The following is a 22,948-nucleotide window of genomic DNA, read 5'->3' as shown; positions in this document are numbered from 1 at the left end:
CATGTTTTTGTAGAATATGCGTAGCTAATAATTTTCGAAAGAGTAGTGATATATGTACAACTCTTTAGTACAACTTTCATGCCAACTTTAATTTTCTATCTTTTGATTGGTCAAAAATAACAGAGAGAGAAAAAAGAAGAGAGAGAATAAGAAGATAAAGTGAGTATGAAAGAGAAGTTGTCAAAAAATTATTAGAAAATGGTTCTACAAATATCATTTCGAAAAAAAAAGGTAATTCAACCTGTGCGAAAGCATGAGTTTGTAACCAGTTTTCTCAAATAAAAATAATAATAAAAAAAGTTAATCACGAGTTTAGCGTGGTGGAGGAGCAAGGAACTAAAGTCTCACAATCACAACCCAACCCAACCCTCGGTAGACTCCCTAATTATTTTGCTATGCGATTATCAGATCAGATAGATAGTTAGAGAGAGAGAGAGAGATCAATCACAGAGAAAGAAAGACTTCGTTGTGTTGTGTTGTGTTGTGTTGTTGCAGCAACAAACAAGCAAGATAACACTTACACAGCATATTTGAGATTAACCGATCGAGTCGAGACCCAGCAGAGATGAAGTTTTTGTGGCGGTTGTCAGTGTTTATGTTAGTTGGGTTTATGTTGACTGGGATGTCAACGGCGAGATTCGTGGTAGAGAAGAACAGCTTGTCGGTGACTTCACCTGATAAAATCAAAGGAAAACATGACAGTGCGATTGGTAACTTTGGGATTCCTCAATATGGTGGTAGCATGGCTGGTAATGTTGTTTATCCTAAAGATAACAATAAGGGTTGTAAAGACTTTGATGATTCTTCATCTTTCAAATCCAAACCCGGTGCTCTTCCTACCATCCTTCTCCTTGATCGTGGAAGTTAGTTACTTTCTTTCCTTTTTTTAGTTACATATACAATTCATTACTTTTATTTGCATGCTTCCATTCTTTCCCTTCAAAACCTAGATATCATTATATTTCATCCCTTAGCCCAATTTAGTATCTCACAAATAATAATACCAAATTACTCCATGCTATTTTTATAATTGGGACTAAAATGACTATGACAGATCAAAATGGATCTTCACTCTGTGTGCTTACTTTTGTTCCTTTGCAGGTTGTTTCTTTGCTTTGAAGGTTTGGAATGCTCAGAAGGCTGGAGCTTCTGCGGTACTCGTTGCCGATGATATTGAGGAGCCCTTGATTACTATGGACACACCCGAAGAGGATGTCTCATCTGCTAAATATATTGAGAATATTACAATACCCTCTGCTCTTATTGGAAAAACTTTTGGTCAGAAGTTGAAGGATGCCATTAGTGGTGGGGATATGGTCAATGTTAATCTTGACTGGAGAGAGGCTGTTCCTCATCCTGATGATCGTGTCGAGTATGAGTTGTGGACCAATAGTAATGATGAGTGTGGAGTTAAATGTGATATGTTGATTGAGTTTTTGAAGGATTTCAAGGGTGCAGCGCAGATCTTAGAGAAAGGAGGTTACACTCAGTTTACACCCCATTATATAACATGGTACTGTCCTCATGCGTTTACATTGAGTAAACAGTGCAAGTCCCAATGCATAAACCATGGAAGGTATTGCGCTCCGGATCCTGAGCAGGACTTCAGCACAGGCTATGATGGGAAAGACGTGGTTGTTGAAAATTTGAGGCAGCTATGTGTTTTCAAGGTGGCAAAAGAAACTGAAAAGCCTTGGGTGTGGTGGGACTATGTCACTGATTTTCAAATTAGATGCCCGATGAAGGAGAAAAAGTACAACAAGGAATGTGGGAATGCCGTCATTAAATCTCTTGGTGGGTGAATCATCATGCTTATTATGTTTTCTTGCAGTCGTTGGTTGATAATGACTTTGTTAAATACCTAATGTCCATATTCTTATTATATTTATCTGCAGGTCTTGACATCGCAAAGATTGACAAGTGCATGGGAGATCCTGATGCCGATACTGAAAATTCCATTTTGAAAGAAGAGCAAGATGCCCAAGTAACTTCCTTTATAATTGCTTTTAGTTTATGCTATCATTTAATTCTTTGTAACATTATATTTATGTGTAGATTTTTTTATGAAACTGGTTTTGTAGATTGGGAAGGGATCACGCGGTGATGTTACCATATTGCCTACTCTTGTTGTCAATAACAGACAATATCGTGGTAAACTGGAGAAAGGTGCCGTTTTAAAGGCTATTTGTTCTGGATTTGAGGAAACTACTGACCCAGCTGTTTGTTTGAGCAATGGTAAGTGTTTACTTACCTTTGGTACAAGGGAAATATGCGATGTAGACTTGTTTTTAGACCTCATTCTTCTGATTTCCTGTGCAGATGTGGAAACAAATGAGTGCTTGACAAACAACGGTGGTTGTTGGCAGGATAAAGCAGCTAATATCACTGCATGCAAGGTATTTATCTTCATGAAAATAGACTTTCTAATAACACGGTGATGCTGATTTTATAATTCCTATGTTCTTACAATGTTAAATATCTGCCAGGATACATTCCGTGGGCGAGTATGTGAATGCCCCTTGGTTGATGGTGTGCAATTCAAAGGAGACGGTTATACAACTTGTGAAGGTGAAATGGCGTTAAGCTTTACCTTTATGCACGCAAAATTGATTTCTAAAGGGTTTGCTATTTCTGTACCATGTTTATTGCCTTCACTTCTATGCTGTGTTGTGCATAGCAGGGTGTAATCACAATCCTTTAGCTGAGGGACATCTGTGATTCTTTTTTCCCCACATGCACTCGTAGTTGCGTGTAACTAGTTTCTTCTGTGTTTGCAGTCGGTGGACCTGGGCGTTGCAAGATCAACAATGGAGGATGTTGGCATGATGCCCGGAACGGACATGCATTTTCTGCTTGTTTGGTTAGTAACTATTAAATTTATTGGCCAAACTTTATTCAATTTATTTTATCAACAATAAATTTTTGTTTAAATGTTTGTAGTTTTATTGGCTTGTTAATCCCAAATTAGAAACTGAATTACTACACATATTGTTGTGTAAACAGGATGATGGAGGAGTTAAATGCCAGTGTCCTACAGGGTTTAAAGGTGATGGTGTAAAAAATTGTGAAGGTGAGGGATGCTTATGTTATTTTTCTTTGTTACTATCCCCCCCTGCTCTGTAGCTTTCTGAATATGAGGGATGCTTATGTTATTTTTCTTTGTTACTATCCCCCCCTGCTCTGTAGCTTTCTGAATATACAGATCAGCGTAGTATATACTATTATACACCATGAATAGAATCCTCATTGTGTTTTTAATATTTTTATCAATTGTGACTGAACCTTCATTCTTGAATGTCTTATTGTCTGCTAGTAATATTTGTGAAATATTATTAATAGAATCGATGGTTTGCTGTTGTACACTATAAGTTAGTACTTTATGCTTCAATCTGGATCAAATTTGTCTTCCTCTCTCTTTTGTCCAAAATATGTTATCTCCTCTATGTTTGTTTCACTGGAGAGAGTTACTGAAATCTCAGCAAGTATTGGCTTCTATACTTGGATAAACAGTGATTGAACTTACTATCACCAGTCAAGTAGCTGCAGATTCTTCTTAGTCCATGGGTTGAACAAGCATTGTGATCTTGATGATACCTTGTGAATGTTTCCACTATAAAAAAATTTGGAATTCATAAGTTGAACTACTTCTGTTTCATCTTGACAGACATTGATGAATGCAAAGAGAAGAAAGCTTGTCAGTGCCCTGAATGTAGCTGCAAAAACACTTGGGGCAGCTATGACTGCAGTTGTAGTGGAGATCTTCTGTATATCAAGGACCATGATACCTGTATAAGTGAGTTGTATACAATAGACTTTTTTACTTGCACCTACATTTACACGTTCTTGTTTTTTGAGAGGATGTTCTTGTTGTAATGCTTGTTTTCATGTCTCCTACTGTATAATCTACAGGTAAAACTGCCAGTCAGGCAAAATCCACTTGGGCTGCTTTTTGGGTCATTTTGATTGGCTTGGGTATGATTGCTGGAGGGGGATTCCTCGTGTACAAATATAGAATCAGGGTAAGCTCTGCTGCATTCTCTCAGTTTGGTGATTTTTATTGGGTGCCAATTGATAAATTTCTAAAGCATTATAGCATAGAGTTTTCCATGACTTGCTTACTTTGTTGTGTTTAATAGCATATAAATGAGATAATAAATTTATCGGTAATTTGTTGGTGGTTTTGCAGCAATACATGGATTCTGAAATCAGAGCAATCATGGCACAATATATGCCCTTGGACAGCCAAGCAGAAGTTCCAAATCACGTCAATCATCAAAGAGCTTGAAAGAAGAAAACAGTTCAGTCTCGTGGGATTTCATGGCATGTAGCATGGATGTGGCGTCTCCTGTGCCCTCTTTGAGCCATTAGAATTCTGAGCCTTTTGTTTAGTACTGTAATATATAGACAATAAAATATTGCCAATTAGAAATTTAGAATGCTCTTGGAAGGTCAGATGTATTTCACTGGATTGCTGTTTACCATATGTATTCTTCCACGCACAATGTTGTAACTTATGGTGCTGTAGTTCAGAAAACATCTTGATATTATTTCACTGCTCTGTTGGGCGTTTGTGCTTTTTTCACTTTTACTCTGGATGTTATGTGAATTTGTATTTAGGATGTGAGTTGCCATGCATTAGTACGTCTGTATTATATATCAGATTCACAGTCCTACACAAAATATGCATCACTAGCCATAATTATGCATTAAACACATTAGGACAACCGAATTGTCTTCTGGTTTTTATTGATAACAGTTTTCGTCTTGTTCATGAAAGACGTTGTACTCCGTAATAGTTATACATACAATTAGCACAAGGGATTTATCTTCTTATTCCAAGATTAACATATTTTTTAATGTATTTTTACTAACTATCCAAAGAAAACTGTCACATAAAAGTTGTTATATAGAAGGATCACAATTAGATCCAACTTCAATGGATATATTAAAAGATACCAATAATGTATAATGTTTTGTCCATCAAAAGAATCTAAATATGGTTATGGGTAGTTGATAAATTTTAGCCAATAATGTATAAAGTTTATGTGGCAATGGTAGTTGATAATTTTTTAATAGTAGATGGGGGTTTTGTTTTGAAAAGTGGATGGAAGATTGGAAGCCTTTGCTTTTTTTCTTTTTCTTTTTCTTTCCCTTTAAGCGGAAACAAATAAGAGAAATTGCTTATTATGGTTTTTACCCAATGCAGGCTGTATTTTGTCAAAAGCAACAATTTATGGTTTTAATTTTTGGCAGTCTTATTTACATACAGGCAAAGACGGGTAAAGTTGTTTATACTGAGTTGCCATTAATCAAAATCATTCTTATAGTAGAAAACAAATGAATAATTTTGATTGATGTCAATCCGATATGAGTAACTCTATCCACATTTTGTTGATGTGTAATGTAGTTTTTTTTGATAAATTGAAGGGTAATGTAGTTGTCACCTTAATTTTCATAATAATACCTTTAAAAAAAAAAAATTACAAGTGAACCACATGTTCATACGCGATGGTTCTTGAAAACTTCATTTATACTATAGAACTAGTACAACCATAAAAGTGTATCGATAGATAGAAAGATAAATAAAACTTATTTCACATGTTATTACGGTAGAATGAGTACATCATCCAATGAAATTCATGTAATTTGGTAAATATACTCCTAAAAGAACAAGAGAGCGTGTATATTACTTTTTTGATTATAATTTCCACGTAATGCTTATACAAAGAATCAAGAAACCAACTCAATTTGATATCTCATTATTTAGAAGTAAAGGTTTGCTTTGTAATCAATTTCATATATGCTAAGAATTAAATAGAAAACAGCAAAAAAAATCACAAAAATGGAATGGAACTCGGGTCTCTTAAAGTGCTGCATTCTCTTTTATTGGTATGTTGTTATGCATATCCTTTGTTACTTTTGTTGGGGTAATACCAAGTTCAAGTCCAATGTTCATTCCATTGTAAGCAATGGGAGAGTACATCCACGTGTCATCAGAGCTTAGAAGCTGTTCAATTCATATTCATATAGGGATCAGTAATTGTCTTTGCATTGAGCTCAAATTTTAAATGCAGAGAGAGAAAGGAGAATCCTCAAACCTTAATTTGAAGTTGTAAAAATTTCACATATTGGACAGCTTCCTCAAGCATGGTGCTGATATCCACCTGCAGGGTTAATCAACAAAAAAAATTCTGAATTTTTAGCAGATGAACCTATTGTTGAATGTCATTGAGAAAGAAAGTTACCTTAGTTCCATTGGGGACAAGGTTTTGTAGGATTTTCAACCTTTCATTTATTCTTTCTCTTCTTTTCTATACAATACAAAAGGAAAACATGGTAAGAGCTAATCCCTCACATTACATGGACAGCAGCAGAATATCATACATTATTAGAAAAACCAAATACATTATGAATAACCACTTTTAAGAACCTACCAACTTAACAATTAACATCCACATAAACACTTTTTAATCGAGTTTGATTGAAATCGGGTAATAGACTAATAGTGCATATCTTTTAAGACTTAAGGACTATGAGAAACTAAGTGTTGTTATTCCACAAAAGACTTACTCTTGCATAGAGGCTCTGTGGATCAGTAGCAGGACCTCTACTAGATCTTGATTTTCCACTTAATTTAGCTGCAGAATCATTCAGGCTCAAACTAGAAGATTCCCTTCCACGTGGCTCATGAGAAGAATTGGACTCATCCTCTGAACAATAACCGCTTAAGGTCTGATCCTGAGAACCAGTACTTGTATTCTCTTCAGTGCTTATAGAAGCACACCTAATCATCTTCCTACATTTAACATTCCTCTTGTTCTTTGGGACCTATAATATCAAATGACAAGGAGAATTTCAGAAAATCAAAATCCAAACCATAAACCGTGGTGGAAAAGGAAATGCATATCAGTTGGAAAGAAGAAATAAAAAACAGCAGTAGTAAGGGAGACATTTAGAAGATTCATGGGCCTTCTGTTTGTTACCTCATTTGAGCTCCTAGATCTTTTTCCTGAATTTTCTGTGCTTGTGGTTTTATCCTCTTCTGGTTCAGAAACTAGTATTTCACGTTCCGTTTTTCGGGCCTGCAAATTTTTGTTAGCTAGAACTTGTTCATCAGATTGTGTTGTACATGGAGTGAATTTGGAATAATCTATGGAAAGACCCATGGAAATATAGTCAAAAGTGGTTACTGGATTGTTGTTGAAACAACTTGTTGTGGGGAAGAGGTTACTAGTATCAGAGGTTGAGCTAGGAACTTGTGCAGTAACTATTGTGGAATCATATGGTGGCCAAAATGTAGTTTCAGTTCCGAAATTGGAATTTTGATAGAAATGTTGTGAGAATGAGGAGTTACCAAGTAACTGGTTCATAAAGTCAGATTCCTCAGCAGTGTAGAGTCCACTAAGAGAAGTCCATTCTTGAGAAATAAGACCAGTAGGTTCCATTTTATTTCAGAGTGTTAGTGTTATATTAATGTAATATTGCAGAAGATCTCTACACTTGTTTTTAGTGTTTGATAGTATTCCATCTATTTATAGTGGACAAATAGGAATAAGAATGTATGTAGTATATAATAGAATAGAATAGAATAGGGAGTGACTTCATCCTTATATGAAGAGATCTGAATATACATATAATTGCCAATAATTAGCATCTGACAAAGTCTTAATATATATATATATATATATATATGCTCAGGTATGGGACCACTTAAGCCTGAAGACTGAAGAGGAGCCAGGTTAAATAGTTAGTTAGTTATTTAGAAACATTACTTAACTCTTATATGGATTATTTATTTATTTATTTATTTATCATATACAACAGTATAGGTGTGATTATATATTCCCAAACGCGTGTGGGAGAGAGACGTGGGGTTATGGTATTCATATGATGAGGTTGAAAATGAAAATGAGATCGTGGTGAGGAGTCTGTGTGAGATTCTTGAACAAACTGTCATTGAAACAGACAGCACTATCTATCTGTAACTGGATTTTTGTCCCCTTCAGTCCAGGGAGGGATCTTACAAAAGAAAAAACCTAGCTACCTACTACATTCGATCAGAAATATATATTCAATTTAAACTCTAGATTTTCATACTACTATTACTATCTATATATGGCATACAGCATTAGCTACGTACATGTTGGATGGATGGACATATTCATATATCAAACCAGATTCATATGTACAACTTGAATATATACAAGTTAAAATCAATACTTATATCTATATGTGAACTACTGGACTGGACCACAAAACAATATATATATTTTTTTCATCGATATATCCACATCCATGTTTACACGTATGAATTAGCTAGCTCAGGCTCAGGCTCAGGCTCAGGGTGAACTCCCCATGGGAATTTATGAATATGAAACTCTAAACACAATTTCTGAATATGAATGAATTCCCGTAAATGTTGATTACACTGTTATCTATCTTATGTACATATACAAAACAGAAGGGGGGAAATTAAACTGAAAGAACACAAATAGAAAACAAATCATAACAACATTAAATAGCCGAGCATGCGCTCCCGGTTGATGCCATTTGGGAATACTACTAATCTATTTATAAACAAAGTGTTAAACTATAACCAATTCATTTCTCTTATATGGAATTAATTACATCTAAACTTTTAATCTTGCACTCACACTTTCCTAAGATTTCAACTAATCAACTTTCTGACACTGCAATCCTCCAAGAACATTATTGGCAAAGTACGTAATATTTAGGAAAACATCATTAAAAATAAGACAATTGGGTTAGATGCTTTTCTTGAAAAAGGGTGGCCTGGTCCCACATCTCATATTTATTCACATATGACGACATCTTGAAATGAAACTCAATTTGCAATATGGGATTGGGACCACTCCCAAAAATAATAATAACTTAACCATTGTTTTGCTTCCGCGTGAACATGGTCGGTCGTATGAGACTGCTAGATGACAAAGTGAAGCACAAATGAATATCTACTATACTAATACAAGCATAATATTAGTAACAATTATTTTATACAAATATCAAATCAATCCATTTTAGTTAAACAATTTTTATTTTATTTTTAACGGCAAAGAGAACAGTTTTACTCCACAAAAAAATTGAAAACCATTACATATCAATTCCTTACTACCATACAATCTAGTGGTAATGTGAACCATGCATTCATATAAGAGACAAAGAGGACCTAATTTCCTTCATAAAAACCAACTTCAAGACAAGTTTTTGATATCATATATGGCTTCCAAAGCATTGGATTGTTTTCCAGTTTTTTTTTTTTTTTTTTTTTTTTTTTTTTTTTTTTTTTATCGGTTCTAGCCTTACAAATACCATACCGGCTTATCCCAAACCAACATCACCACTATTGACCATTTTCCCCTCCTAGTCAAAGCACCAAATGTCAATAACAATATTGTAGTTGAACACGGTAATACCACCCCCACCCATAGCCATTTGAAAATTTCATACCAAATTGAACTCGTAAACAAGTGGTTCTCCGATTTCGGCACCCCCTCGCACAACACCATCCTTTTGAAGAGATTTTCCTTAGTTGAGATTCTAAACCCAATCAATTTCCTAGAAAGAACAGTTACTTTTAATGGAGCATAGCTCAACCCCAACTAGTCCCTTTTAGCCGAGTCAATCAAATAATGTGAAAAAGTATATGTATTGTTGAATCGTGACTTGTTTTGGAACCAATTCTTTCTTGTTCTAATATTATCTCGTCTTTATTGGACTCATATTTCATTGAATTTGATCATATTTAAGGTCGCATTTGAAATATTGATCAAGTCTAATGTTTTGTTTGTCTTTCTCCATGTAAATGGATTAAATGGAGATGATTCTAAATGAAAAGATCCTAACTCGTGAGGACGACATCATTTTGGCGGCACATGAGTTGGGAGAATTGAGAAGGGGTGTTTAATTCTAAGTATGTGACTAAGAATTTATTTTGTAAATTAATTCTAAAAATAGATTTTGAATAAAAGTGAGTTTGATGTCAAGTGATTTAAGTTTGGTTATATTTATGTAGTAAAATTTAAGGCTAAAATCAATTATAGAAGATAAAAGTTACAAATTCTATCTTCAAGTAAAATTGATTCTCCTTTAAATCATCAAAACATGATAAATCAATTTTACAACCTTTTTGAAGAAATCAATTCTACAACCTTTAGAATCACTTTTGAGTTTTCAAATACCGAAACAAAATATATCTAAAAGTGTTGGGAGATGGGGGAGAAATATTTTAGTAAAAAACGTGGGTGAGTAGAGTCAGTTTAAAGAATAAATTTAGTCGATTGTTTTCTTTATTATTGGATAAAGAGGTTAAATTGGTAGAATTAAGGATAAACTTAGTAGAATGTTTTCTTCTTACCTTGTTAGGACATTTTTTTTACGAATGTTAGGTAGGACATATTCTTATTATTTCTTGATATACACATTTCAAATAAAAAAAGGGCGCCAGTGGTTGTCATGCATTTAAAAAAAGAGACAAAACCCTTGCGATGGGAATAATTGAGGTATGGCTAGCCACTAACAACCCGACTGGTGGTCCTAAAAATGGTGCATATACTATAAACGAAAGAACTTTAGAGAAAATCAAGTAATTAATCAGATGATATTGTTAATATAAATAAAATATCGAGAAATAAGTTCGTTAACTATAAATATCATTATTAGCTTATATTAAACTTTGCTGTAATATTTAATCTCTTGGACTTCTTTATTTGATAACCGAAAAATAATGGACTTAGCTGCAACTTTATTTTTGTCTAATTATTTGAACAGTTAATCATTTTTAAAAAAAAAATAAGTATGCCCAAATAAAAATTATTCCAGAAATTTAATTCCATTTTATTATGAGATAATAATTTGTATTTTTTGTATTGTTTTACTGTGATAGGTATAAAACAGAATTGCAATTTTGTGATTAATTTTAAAATAAAAAACAAAACAAAATTTCTTAAAGCATACTTCCTTTTTAGATGAATTCTTAAAGTATACTTGGTTAACAAAAATATGTGTGATATAAACAAACCATGTAATCATACCCGGTGTCTAAGGAGTTTGAATGAATAATTATCGTCAAAGAAAAAATCTTCATTGCAATAAAGTAGAAGTCTACGTCGTTATCTTTATTAACGGTAACTAACATCCTGAGTTGGATGATAGCCTAACATTGTACCACTCAGTTCTTTAGATTCGTAAGATGTGATGGAATGAAATTAAGTTAGAGTCAGTTGTTTAGATTGTAAAAATGATGGTAGATTAATGCGTGTTAGTAAAAATGTAGAGTGGAAGCAATGATATATGTATTCCATGTTCCCTTCCTTCGAATTTGGATTGTAAAGTTATGCTGTGTTGGGAGGGCATGCAAAAGAAAATAGAAGGGAAGGAGGATGATTGATCGGTGTAGGATATTTAAAAAGGGGTGGGAATGAAAAAAGAGGGATGGGGATAGTAATGAGAAACACACGTAAACGGGCCGGGTCGGGCGATAATAACTCAGTGGCTGAGTCTGGTTGATTTTGAAATTGAAATCTATCAAAAAACAGAAGACAGAGAATTTGAAAATTTGAAATAAATTGAATACAAACACAAACACTTTATCGAATCTAAAGAGTAAAAGAAATTGTTGTGTTTTGGAAACCCTAGATTAGATAGATAGGTAGTGAGTTGAACAATGGCAACAACAACAACAACAACAGTGGTATCCTCCGGTCGAGAATTAACAAACCCTCCGTCAGACGGAATCTCAAACATTCGATTCTCAAACCACAGTGATCATCTTCTTGTCTCCTCTTGGGACAAAACTGTTCGTCTTTATGATGCAACCGCAGATTTTCTTAGAGGTGAGTTCCTTCACGGCGGACCTGTTCTTGACTGTTGCTTTCATGATGACTCTTCTGGTTTCAGTGCCTCCGCCGATAACACTGTCAGACGGTCAGTTACTTACTTACTTACTTCACCTTTCCATTTTCTCACCAGATCCATTCTTAGTTCTCATTTCTCTTTTCAATTACTTTTTATAGCCTCATTTTCGCTACCGGTAAAGAGGATATTTTGGGAAAGCATGATGCTCCTGTTCGTTGTGTTGAGTACTCTTACGCCGCAGGTTACTTACTCTTTTCAATATAATTCAAATGGGTACTACTAGTTACTATAACTTCATTTCACGACATAAACATTTCATTTTCAAAAATATACATGTCAAGTCAGTTTTGCATTGCCTCGTGATATTCTTTAATAATTAAGTATTGTATATGTAGTGTACTAGATTTGATTTGTGATGTGTGTCTTCTCCTAAAATGTGCCTTGAGAATCAACTTTAAAACCAACAATGATAACATATTTGGTTGTATATCATTATCAATTAACATCCGTTACTGTTGAATATTATTATTTCCGTTCAAAAGAGTCATCATTCTTAACTTATCCGTGCCAATGACAAGAATTTCAGCTTATTTGCTGAAAATTTTACTATTGACAATGGGCTAACTTTTAACTTATCCATCATTATAGGGCAATTGATCACTGGAAGTTGGGACAAAACCATAAAATGTTGGGACCCTAGAGGTGCAAGTGGACAAGAGCGCACTCTAGTTGGGACGTATGCACAGCCTGAACGTGTTTACTCTCTATCTCTTGTTGGACATCGGCTTGTAGTAGCAACAGCTGGAAGACACGTTAATGTTTATGACATGAGGAACATGTCTTGTCCTGAACAACGAAGGGAATCTTCATTGAAATATCAAACCAGATGTGTACGCTGCTACCCAAATGGAACAGGTAAGCTGTAGTGTATGTGTGATTTTGGAATAATTTGCAAAACTTATGGTTTGGACTTTGTTTTGTTTCTTCAATCTCATTTGAAATCTTCATCAAATGCTGGTTTGTGTTTGCTTATACACTGTGCTTTAAATAGTTTCTTAGAGCCTTGATGGCACTGATTTTTGTGTTGAGTTTCTTAGCCTTGATGTTCATATTCCACATACTTTTTGCAGGATATGCTCTTAGTTCTGTTGAAGGGCGGGTTGCAATGGAATTCTTTGACCTATCTGAGGCTAGCCAGGCAAAGAAGTATTGATTTTTTGCATTATGTTTATCATTTTAACCGCTTCAAAATTGTTGTTTTTTTTACTTCTTTTATGTAGTCTATATAACACGTCATTTGCTTCTAAACTCCACACAGATACGCTTTCAAGTGTCATAGAAAATCTGAAGCTGGAAGGGATATCGTCTATCCTGTGAATGCCATGGCATTCCACCCCATGTATGTATTTTCAAGTTCTTTGTCTATCAGAATTTCTTATCATCTTAATTTACAAGCATCCTAAAGAGGTTAAAATTTAAAACAAATTGTGGTTTTGGTGGATTACATAAATCTCGTCATCGGCTATTTATGTTCTCTGGGTCCAAAGAATGGACACCAATGGCTTGAGTCGGGAAACAATAATCTCTTAGCTTGTACCAATTTTTTGTGCGTGACAGTTCCTTCCATACATGTTATCAATAATCATGACTATTTGGTTTAGAAATTAAATGATTGCAAGTATATTGTTGGGAAAGGTTGGTTGCATCCTAACTGAATGTTGATAGGATCATGAAAGTTGTGCAATTCAGTACTCCAAAAATCAACTAGAAAATGACTAGGAGCTATTATGAATGTCATTGGCAAGTGATGTATTTGAAATGAGAAGCATCTTGTTAATGTTTGCATAGTTGTTTCTCCTATCAGTACCATTGTAGGATTTGTATCATTCAAAACACCAAAAATGACATGGTGATATTACCCTTAACTGGATTCTGAAATTGGATGGTTAGAATTTTAATATACAAGAGTTTCCCACCCTTACAACAATGGAATAGTTGGAGTAATAAGAACCAATCTAGGGGACAAGAAAATGTGTGCAAAGGTGTTAAACACCTTGAATATCGTAAGGAATCTTATTGATAAAAGGTGCTAAACACCTTGAATACATCGTTCTTTCCATAGAGTACGGCTTATATCAAACTAACAATCTCAGCCAACTATCAATTGCAACTAACTAACAGCTGCCAACCCAATTATCACTAATTTATTAGTAGCAGTAACAACATACTAACTGGCACATAGAGCTCTGTTAATGCTTAATTAAAGTGTCAAAATACTCATGGAAATTTTTCGTGCAGATATGGTACATTTGCCACAGGAGGTTGTGACGGTTTTGTTAACGTCTGGGACGGAAACAACAAAAAGAGGCTATACCAGGTTTTTCTCATTTGCCTCAAGTAAATTTAAAGATCAGATTCTTCTTATGGCACTGCATCAAATACTAAATTTCCATTTATCCTTGCAGTATTCAAAATATCCTAGTAGCGTTGCTGCACTCTCGTTTAGCAGAGATGGACGCCTCCTAGCTGTTGCATCAAGTTACACTTTTGAAGAGGGACCTAAACCGTAAGTATTCCCTATTCCCATTTTCTCCACACACACGCTCTCTCTCTAATCTGTTGTTAATTTCTTTTGCAGCCATGACCAAGATGCTATCTACGTTCGCAGTGTGAACGAGATTGAAGTCAAGCCAAAACCCAAAGCCCTTCCCAATCCTACAGCGTGATTCACTGGTTCTTGATAGTAATTTTGAAAAATAGAATTTTCTTTTATTATATTTTACTGTGTACTTTGTTCACATCTTTGGTGTGAACATCTCAAGGTAGACTAATATTGTGAAGCACCAGCAAATTTCTAGATACGTGGTAGTTAACATTTTGGCATTTCTATTTTATGCGTCTGAGTTTAACTTCACTGTAAATATTTGTTGTTGCTATGTTGTAAAGACCCAGGGTGTGTGACTACTATTTCTATTGACATGCTTCTCGAAAAAAAAAAGTCTTAGGGACTACTCCGTTCTATTTTAAGCATCAAATTAGCAGGAGAAAAAAAGTCTTAGAACAATTGTAATTTTATATTTTTGATGCACTGTTACGTTATTTTAACTTAACTTTATTACACTCTATTATGAATTTATAACAACTGTTAATTATAAAGATAGATTTGTTATTTTTTAACAGAAATTATAAAGATATATAAATATGTGAACAATATGTGATTCCGATTGAATTTCAAATTGTTTTGTAAATTTATAAAATTATCATTTACCCATATATTGTGTTTTTAAGGAATATGTGGTTATGGAAGATTAGTAAACTGAGAATATCATTTGATTATCACGCAAAATCAAACGTTAATCCTTGTCATGAAGATATCATCTGATTTTAAAAAAGGTATTTTCTTGAGCATTTTTAATGTTAAAGAAACCAGCAATTCGTTCGTTGATAATCTCTATCAACGCCTTCATAAAAGAAAATGGTGAAATCAAACCTTGCATTGACGAAATTGAAAATTCAAGAATCTCAAATCTCAATGTTTGTGCTATGTGAAAACTATGGATGGATCTTCCACTTCGTGCATGGATGAACTGGCCAAGATCACTCTATATTGGCAACAAAAGTAGAAACGTAGTTTCAAATTTTATATGGAAACAAAAACATTCTTATGCGGTATTGGAGGAATGCTTATACTATGTGACCGAAGTCGCAAAATATATATTTTAAAAGTCATAATTTTGTCATGAACATCTTAAGAAATTGATATAATCTTCCCATTTCCATTATAATAGTGATCAGCAATGCTATTTAAAGGGAAAGATTTTGTCCCGAATTCATCAAGAACAAGCAATTGACCAATTAAAAACAATGGGTTTCCCACAATACACGGAAGAGAGAGAAATTTTAACAGGAGAGAGAAACAGCAAATACACGCTCGCGAGTAGCGATGCTTTCACTATAAAATCTGTCGTGAGATTCAGCATTTTCCTAATGGTAATAGTCATAATTTTGTTTTAAGGAATAGAGAACACAACTAGATCAAATATGCACTAATAGGGAGATCCTACCAAAGACTCGCCCACAATGACCACCTAAACAAGTCTCAAGAACATTATGCATAAGTAACAATCAAGAATTGCAATATGCCACCAAGTCTCACTGCTTCAAAACCCATCTCCGATCTCAACACTTGTCTAGCTCTCTAACAAAAGGAACCAAACTCCTATCCTTTTCTAAGGCAGTCAATAGTTACTTGTTCTTAAACAACTTACTGTCAGAAAGAAAAGAAAAGAAAAAAACCTAAACTACCCAAGGTGTATTCCAACACCTTACTCAAATTAGATACCAAAACCAATTTTACAGAGGATCGTTTAACATATTGAGAAGTAAAACAACCTAGATAGTGTCGTTCAATACGCTTTGCCAAATAGCTCTCTGTAGTCCCATACTCAAAGAATCGTGCTAACCTACCGGATGACAGGTTAACAAACAAGTGAGAGGTTGGAAACTGCCAAACAAATATATGAAAGTTTTATAGGTTACAGAGTTGGTGTATACAATCACAACAGATGTATTTCAATGTATGGACATTCTAAAAATCTAGAATTTGCAGCACACACACATTGGCTGACAATGGGCTACAAAATATACTGTGTTGAAAGTCTATAATCAATGTTTCAAATCATCTCTACTTGCTCCAATCTCTGGAATAACTCCCTGTTTTTTTAATCTTTACAAATGGCACATTTTCAAGTTTACAAATCATACCTTAGCAGGTTATAGATCAAGTTAAAAGCTTATGAAAGGGAAATTATTTCCATTCACATCATAAAACACACCATGCAAAAAGATGCCAACATCAAATTTATAATTCTAGTGATGGATAAAGAGAAAATAACAACTCCACAACCAAGTAGGAAGTAAATATGTTTTTAGTAACAACTCAAGTTTGATTAACTGACTGAATAAAATAAAAAAGCCACAACATTATAAGTTCTTTAATAACTAAAATCATCCTGGCAACATTTTGCAGCTCCGAAGGACTCTAAACTTTTCAGCGATACTGCAAGACAAAAAAAAAAAAAAGGGGGGCAAAGTGATGAGAACTCATGCTAAAACAAGCAGATATTTAGAAATCTACTCTAACAAATAGAAAGGTACATAGAAGTATTGACCTTAATGAAGCCAATTTCCTTGGCATTGCTGTGGAAGCACTGTCTGCAACACATGAGTCCGTACTTCCTGATCAATCCATGAGAGTTTCCACACACACGGCTGCAAAACAGGGTACAACAGTAAACATTTATAATCAACCAATATGAAGTATGTACAAGTAACTAAGAAAGAAGTGTTGAAATGTAGCAATAACTAAACCATACTCATCTTAAGACAATAGTTATAAGATAACATAATATTGAAATTTACAACAAAAATTGCTTATGAGGGAGATTTTAATTTGACAATTAAGTCAAGTGAAAAGAAGTTCAGCAGAAGTAAATATTATGCAGGTGGTAATAGAAAGACCAATTCCACAAAAATAAAATATTCAGAAATTTCTTTCAGCTAGGTAAAGAACCAAATCAACAAAAAATTCCACTGAAATATTCTCACCCAGCTGAATTGAATACTAATTTTATGTTGAAATTAAGACAATGAAAAGAAGCTGAATAGAACAAAATATTCCACAAAACAACAAGCACATGGAAAAATTCATGCATTCATTTCAAGACTTGAGTTGGATCTTCATCTTTAATTCATAAAATTCGAACCAAATCATGATGAATCACATCACAGTAATATACGGAAATCCACACAAATTTTCAAGAGAGGTTACACACAAACAAACACAGTAAAATATATAGAAATACGGATCGAAGATTCAAATGAAAAAAGAGATAGATATCATACCATGTACGAGAACCAGGACCATAGGTCTTGGGGTGAGAGTTCCAGACATTGGAGTGACCCATGATTTCTTACTCGGCGGCAGGCAGCGATCTCAAAAACCCTAACTAGCAGTCGCAGATGGAATGAATCAAAGACTCTGTCTATGTATTTCCTAACTTTATATACTACCGTCAAAACTCAACCCTAAGCTTTCAATTCTCAATATATCATCTTTTTATTTTTTTTTATTCCTTTCATTTTTGTTTTTGTTTTTAACACCTTGCTCCTTTAATTTTGTTTTTTTAAACAAATTACTATTCTTTAAATCATAAAATATTTAAGTATTAAAAACAGTAATGCTATTTCCTACGAGGAAAAAATTCACGAAAGCCACGAACAAGTGTAATGCGCTGCACATATAGTATTTTTTTCATTTATAAAATAAAAACAAAAAACGGGTGTTTGGTGGAAAACAAGGGGATGCTAGCCTATTCTTGGTTTTCGTTGAAAAAACTTGTCGTGGTATTAGGTATTTAAAAGCATGAAATATTTACACCGTTATATTTTTTTTGTTCTTCTAGTGTGCTTCAAAAACAGAAATGATATTTGTACTACCATTTTGATATAATTTTTGTATAATTTTCTCCTTCGTACTCACGTTATGTTATTATTCTCTTTTTTTTTTTTTTCTCTCTCTCTCTCTCTTGCTTTTAACGAAATAAAAGAGAGAAGAACAAAGCTGTCCAAAAAATTATACAAAAATAGTTGTTCAAATATCATTACTCCTTAAAAAATGTGTATGTTGTCATTTCACATTGAGATGACATGTCCAAAAAGTATCTATGATAAGTTACATACATTTTCTCTATCTTATTTCTTAATTGAAACATAATTTCATTGATAATTGTTTCATGAACAACATTATAAATAAAGTAATCAATCAGTTTTATTTCAAACTAAGATTGAATAATTCATATATAAACACTAATTTTTAGAGAGCTGAATTTGGACTCATCAACTTAACATAAATGATACATCAACAAGGAATTTGACCTCATTTTTATTTTTCTAAAACAAAGTGTTGCAAAATGCTATCAGAGGAAAAAGATCAAGTTCGGACAAAACCAATATACTCAAGAAAAAGAAAAAACCAAACAAAATATTATTCGGTTTTTTCTGGTTCAGATAAACATTAAACTGAACCAGAGAAAACCAAATTGGTTTGGTGTTGTTCTTAATTTTCGATTTTGAAATGCAAATTTTACGGGGTGAGAATGTAACGCTCTCTTTGAATTATTTGATTTATTTATTTGATTGTTTTAATAGGTTTAGAATATATTTATATGATTATGTGATTTATTAAGTGGCTTATTTTAGTATTTAATAGAATAAGATTTGATAATAGAATAAATATTGAGATAGGGGCTGTTTTGTGAATTTAGAGAGTTTTGTGGAATTAAAGGAAATAAGATAAAATAGATGGGAAGTGATAAATAGGAGAAATTAGGTTTAGAGTTATTTTCATGTACAACTAGTTTTGGAGAAAAGGGAGAACAAGAGGAGAGAAGAACCAAGAGAGAGCTGCTGATCGATTTTCTTAAGGTAAGGGTGGGACTAACTTTCTCTAATTCTAAGTAATTTAATTCTGAAAACTGGATTTAACATGATGTAGGTGGTAATTTTGATGATTAGAGAAATTAGGTTTTGGTTTGGAATTGATTGTTAAAGAGTAGGTAATCCAGTGAATTAACATAAGAATTGAAGTTCAGGCTGTAGAATAAACATAGGTTGAGTTTCCTATCAAATTTGGGATTTGGATTGATGAAATTGGGGCTTTTCGAGTGAAAACTGGTCTGTTCCCGTAGATTTGTCCGTCACTGTAACATCCCGTTTTCCCAACATAAAAATTTCGCATAAATAATCAGAGTTTTTCAACATAAACAGAATGTCACATTCTTTCCTTAAAATCCTAAACTGAATAAATAACTATTTATCATTTAAAAATTCAAATACAAGATCTTTAATACTTCGCAGCGGAATTTATTCAATAACTAAAACAGTCTTTGGCACGAAGGCCTCTTCGTAAATGTCTCATAAAAATCCAATCTAAAAACATAGTCATAATACGTAAGGAATAGAAAAGCAATAACAAAAGATCCCATCCCGTTACGTATCAGAGCACCTAAGACACACGAGAAGGAAAGCTCACACGACATCAACTATTCTTGGTTACCTGTTAGTTACCCATGGTGGGCAAATAGAAGGGGTGAGATTTCACAAACAATAATATTAAGCATATAATTCATCAATTACATTTAACAACATAAGCATCATCAATCATATTTAACAACTCATAGACAACATCATGTAATCATCATAATATTCATCATAGATAATAATATATCATAATTCACTTCTTTAATAGTTCATATCACAGCTTTAAACAATTTCATGATTTAACAACTTAACAACTCGACAACTTGATAACTTGACAACTTGACAACTTAACCTCTTGACTATGCAACTTAATCTTCTAATCATGCATGTGGTACCAATCTTTGAGCGTAAATAGGCTCCCAGGGCATCAAGCCCTCAACTTTATTTGAGCGTAAAAAGGCTCCCAGGGCATCAAGCCCTCAACTTAATTGAGCAAAGGCTCCAGGGCATCAAGCCCCCAACAATGAAATGCTAATGCATGGACTCGACCTCGTAATATCTTAAATCAACAACCTCTTATATAATCCAATAATTTGGAACTTCATCATCTTAATCAACTTAGACCGACTCATGCAGCTTAGTTAAATAACAACAGCAACACAACAGTATACAAAAACAGCATGACATAATAATATCAAATGCAAGTCAACAACGTCTCAATTATTCACATATAATTCAAGTAATGCATATACAATTATATCACAATATAACAACATCAAATAATAATCAACATCTTAAAACATCATATATACATATAACACTTCATCAATCATGGACAATATCGTATTCACAACATATACATTCATATACTAATTCATCAATCATATTTAATTATTCACTGTGACCTACGTGCAGTAATTTGACTATAACTCAAGTTCTATAAATCCTTTTGAAGTCAAACCAACGGCATTAGAAATCTAACATTTATACCTACAACTTTTGTGTTTACACCTAAGACCAATTCTGTACCAATCAATACCAGTTTTCATTTCAAATTCGGACAAGGTTGTGCTGAAATTCATAAAAATTCACTGTGACCTACGTGCAGTAATTTGACCATAACTCATAAACCAAAAATCATTTTCAAGTCAAACCGACGGCACTGTAAAGCTAACACAATTATCTACAACTTTCATGTTTACACCAAAGGCTAATTCAAAACAGAAACGTGTGAAAAAGACGCAAGAACATGAAACAGGACATGCTGTCAGAGAGCAACTCGGGAAAAAACACACTTTTCACCCCAAAATCCCAATTTTAACTTCCCTATGCCCAAATTTGATCCAAAGTTTGTCTAAACATTTATATTCATCAAAAGAGACTCAAAACCATATAAAACTTGACCAAAAACATTATTTTAGAAAATCATCAATTAAGCACTTTTAACCCTAATTCTCAAATTTTCAAAAACGAAAACCTACAACATGTTAAATCCAATTTTCAGAATCAATGACTTAAGATTATTGAATGTTAGTCTCACCCTTACCTTATAGATGAAAATCGCAGCACTCCTAGGTCTTCCCCCTCCTCTCGGTTTTTTCTCCCTTTTCTCCAAAATTGATCGTACGTTATGTTTTTTCTAAACTAGGTTTCTCCTATTTATAACCCTTTTTTCTATTATCTTATTTCTCTTTCTCCCCCAAAACTCTCTAAAATCTCATAACAAACTCTCAACTCAATCTTATTTCTATTTTCAAATCTTAATCTATTAAATAAAAACATAAGCCACTTAATAAATCACATAATCAAATAAATATATTTTAAACTCTTCTTAATAAATTTTAGACTCAATTAAATAATTAAATAAATCTAATAATTCAAAGAGGGCGTTACAGTCACAACTCGCCACAAGGAGTAAACTTACTCGCTTCGCGAGCTGCACTTTGACATCATCCCCTGTTTCGTGTTCTTGCGTCTTTTTTCACACGTTTTTGTTTTGAATTGGTCTTTGGTGTAAACATGAAAGTTATAGATAATTGTGTTAGCTTTCCGATGACTTTGGTTTGACTTGAAAATGATTTTTGGTGTTTGAGATATGATGAAAATACGCCAAGGAGGTCTTAGTGAAATCTTATGAAAATTCAGCATAACCATTTCTAAGTTAATCCAAAACTTATGGGATAATTGCAAACCTCAAAACTAGAAGTACTATGAGTTCAATTAAGGTGTTTAAGAGTATTTAACCTATGTTGTGAGTTGGTCCTTGGGGTAGAAACGAAGTTGTTTATAATATTAATGTTCTTCAGAGAGTCTGAAATTAAGATGATTAATGTTGTTGGTTATGTGAAATAATTATGTGCCTTATGTGGAAAATGTATGATGTTTAAGTTGTTGATGTTTTTCATTAATATTGTTATGTTGTGAATTGCTTGTGCTGTTTCTGTTGTTGTTGCATATAGATCAAGTTGCAGGTATAGGTCTAAGTTGTAAAAATGTAAGTTGTCTTTCCAAAGTATTGGAGTCTTAAGTTGTTAAGTTGTCTAAGTTGTTGAATTCGTAGTTGAAGCTGTTGTTAGTGACTGTTTATGTTCTGGTGTTTTATAAGAGGTGGTGTACTCTTACGTGGTGTTTTATAAGAGGTGGTGTACTCTAACGTCGTTGTTTTATAAGAGGTTGTGTACTCTTACGCCGTTGTTTTATAAGAGGTGGTGTACTTTCACGTAGTTGTATTGACAAGTTGACGTTGTCGTCGTCGAATCGTTGAAGTGGTTGTTGATGACAAACCATGGAATGTTAATGATTATGTTGTCGTTTATATTATTATGAGATGATGAATATGTTGTTGCTTGTGTTATTATAAGATGATGATTATGTTGTTGTTTATGTTATTATGAGATGATGATTATGTTGTGTTGTATATGATTATGATTATTAAGTGATGATTATGTTGTGTTGTATATGATTATTATCATTAAGTGATGATTATATTGTGTTGTATATGATTATTATTATTATTATTAAGTGATGATTATGT

General features: G+C 33.5%; 4 protein-coding genes across 5 annotated transcripts; 2 read left to right on the top strand and 2 right to left on the bottom strand.

Annotated features, from left to right (window-relative positions):
* Positions 1-322: 322 nt before the first annotated feature.
* Positions 323-4,600, top strand: LOC11437909 (vacuolar-sorting receptor 1). The gene is made up of 11 exons (XM_024783694.2): positions 323-863; positions 1,102-1,794; positions 1,896-1,984; positions 2,082-2,235; positions 2,320-2,396; positions 2,487-2,568; positions 2,778-2,860; positions 3,004-3,070; positions 3,665-3,793; positions 3,910-4,019; positions 4,187-4,600. Exons 1-11 carry the CDS (start codon positions 566-568, stop codon positions 4,283-4,285), a joined length of 1,881 nt encoding a protein of 626 aa, XP_024639462.2. The 5' UTR covers positions 323-565; the 3' UTR covers positions 4,286-4,600.
* A 971-nt stretch (positions 4,601-5,571) lies between these two features.
* Positions 5,572-7,576, bottom strand: LOC11440124 (transcription factor bHLH84). Its single transcript, XM_003610573.4, has 5 exons — positions 6,984-7,576; positions 6,571-6,828; positions 6,246-6,311; positions 6,099-6,164; positions 5,572-6,007 (listed from the first exon to the last, which is right to left on the bottom strand). The coding sequence occupies exons 1-5, from the start codon at positions 7,443-7,445 to the stop codon at positions 5,864-5,866; spliced, it is 996 nt and encodes a 331-aa protein (XP_003610621.1). The 5' UTR covers positions 7,446-7,576; the 3' UTR covers positions 5,572-5,863.
* A 3,999-nt stretch (positions 7,577-11,575) lies between these two features.
* On the top strand, positions 11,576-14,938 carry LOC11439089 (mitotic checkpoint protein BUB3.1). Its single transcript, XM_003610574.4, has 8 exons — positions 11,576-11,943; positions 12,033-12,115; positions 12,523-12,789; positions 13,005-13,080; positions 13,193-13,273; positions 14,173-14,251; positions 14,340-14,440; positions 14,513-14,938. The coding sequence occupies exons 1-8, from the start codon at positions 11,684-11,686 to the stop codon at positions 14,598-14,600; spliced, it is 1,035 nt and encodes a 344-aa protein (XP_003610622.1). The 5' UTR covers positions 11,576-11,683; the 3' UTR covers positions 14,601-14,938.
* A 1,111-nt stretch (positions 14,939-16,049) lies between these two features.
* Positions 16,050-17,952, bottom strand: LOC11437603 (40S ribosomal protein S29). 2 transcript variants are annotated; one of them, XM_039834821.1, is made up of 3 exons: positions 17,779-17,952; positions 17,046-17,145; positions 16,050-16,337 (listed from the first exon to the last, which is right to left on the bottom strand). In XM_039834821.1, the coding sequence occupies exons 1-3, from the start codon at positions 17,838-17,840 to the stop codon at positions 16,320-16,322; spliced, it is 180 nt and encodes a 59-aa protein (XP_039690755.1). In that variant the 5' UTR covers positions 17,841-17,952; the 3' UTR covers positions 16,050-16,319. The 2 variants fall into 2 exon arrangements, with proteins under 2 accessions (XP_039690755.1, XP_003610623.1); XM_003610575.4 differs by lacking the exon at positions 16,050-16,337 and adding an exon at positions 16,668-16,933 and having other exon boundaries at positions 17,779-17,945.
* Between the last annotated feature and the right edge of the window lie 4,996 nt (positions 17,953-22,948).

Source organism: Medicago truncatula, chromosome 5 (genome assembly GCF_003473485.1).
Source record: "Medicago truncatula cultivar Jemalong A17 chromosome 5, MtrunA17r5.0-ANR, whole genome shotgun sequence".
Taxonomy (NCBI): Eukaryota; Viridiplantae; Streptophyta; class Magnoliopsida; order Fabales; family Fabaceae; genus Medicago; species Medicago truncatula.
The sequence above is the reverse complement of the archived record's forward strand: the minus strand, read 5'-3'. Positions and strand labels throughout refer to the sequence as shown.

What these genes read in the sequence shown, in the direction of transcription:
- LOC11437909 (XM_024783694.2), top strand. Translation starts at nt 566, where the DNA reads ATGAAGTTTTTGTGGCGGTTGTCAGTGTTTATGTTAGTTGGGTTTATG. An exon ending in CTAATATCACTGCATGCAAG is followed by an intron (nt 2,397 to 2,486) that starts GTATTTATCTTC and finishes AATATCTGCCAG; the next exon opens with GATACATTCCGTGGGCGAGT. An exon ending in ATGCATTTTCTGCTTGTTTG is followed by an intron (nt 2,861 to 3,003) that starts GTTAGTAACTAT and finishes TTGTGTAAACAG; the next exon opens with GATGATGGAGGAGTTAAATG.
- LOC11440124 (XM_003610573.4), bottom strand. Translation starts at nt 7,445, where the DNA reads ATGGAACCTACTGGTCTTATTTCTCAAGAATGGACTTCTCTTAGTGGA. An exon ending in GATCTAGGAGCTCAAATGAG is followed by an intron (nt 6,829 to 6,983) that starts GTAACAAACAGA and finishes TTGATATTATAG; the next exon opens with GTCCCAAAGAACAAGAGGAA. An exon ending in TTGTCCCCAATGGAACTAAG is followed by an intron (nt 6,165 to 6,245) that starts GTAACTTTCTTT and finishes TTAACCCTGCAG; the next exon opens with GTGGATATCAGCACCATGCT.
- LOC11439089 (XM_003610574.4), top strand. Translation starts at nt 11,684, where the DNA reads ATGGCAACAACAACAACAACAACAGTGGTATCCTCCGGTCGAGAATTA. An exon ending in GCCGATAACACTGTCAGACG is followed by an intron (nt 11,944 to 12,032) that starts GTCAGTTACTTA and finishes TACTTTTTATAG; the next exon opens with CCTCATTTTCGCTACCGGTA. An exon ending in CTGCTACCCAAATGGAACAG is followed by an intron (nt 12,790 to 13,004) that starts GTAAGCTGTAGT and finishes TACTTTTTGCAG; the next exon opens with GATATGCTCTTAGTTCTGTT.
- LOC11437603 (XM_039834821.1), bottom strand. Translation starts at nt 17,840, where the DNA reads ATGGGTCACTCCAATGTCTGGAACTCTCACCCCAAGACCTATGGTCCT. An exon ending in GGTCCTGGTTCTCGTACATG is followed by an intron (nt 17,146 to 17,778) that starts GTATGATATCTA and finishes CCTGTTTTGCAG; the next exon opens with CCGTGTGTGTGGAAACTCTC.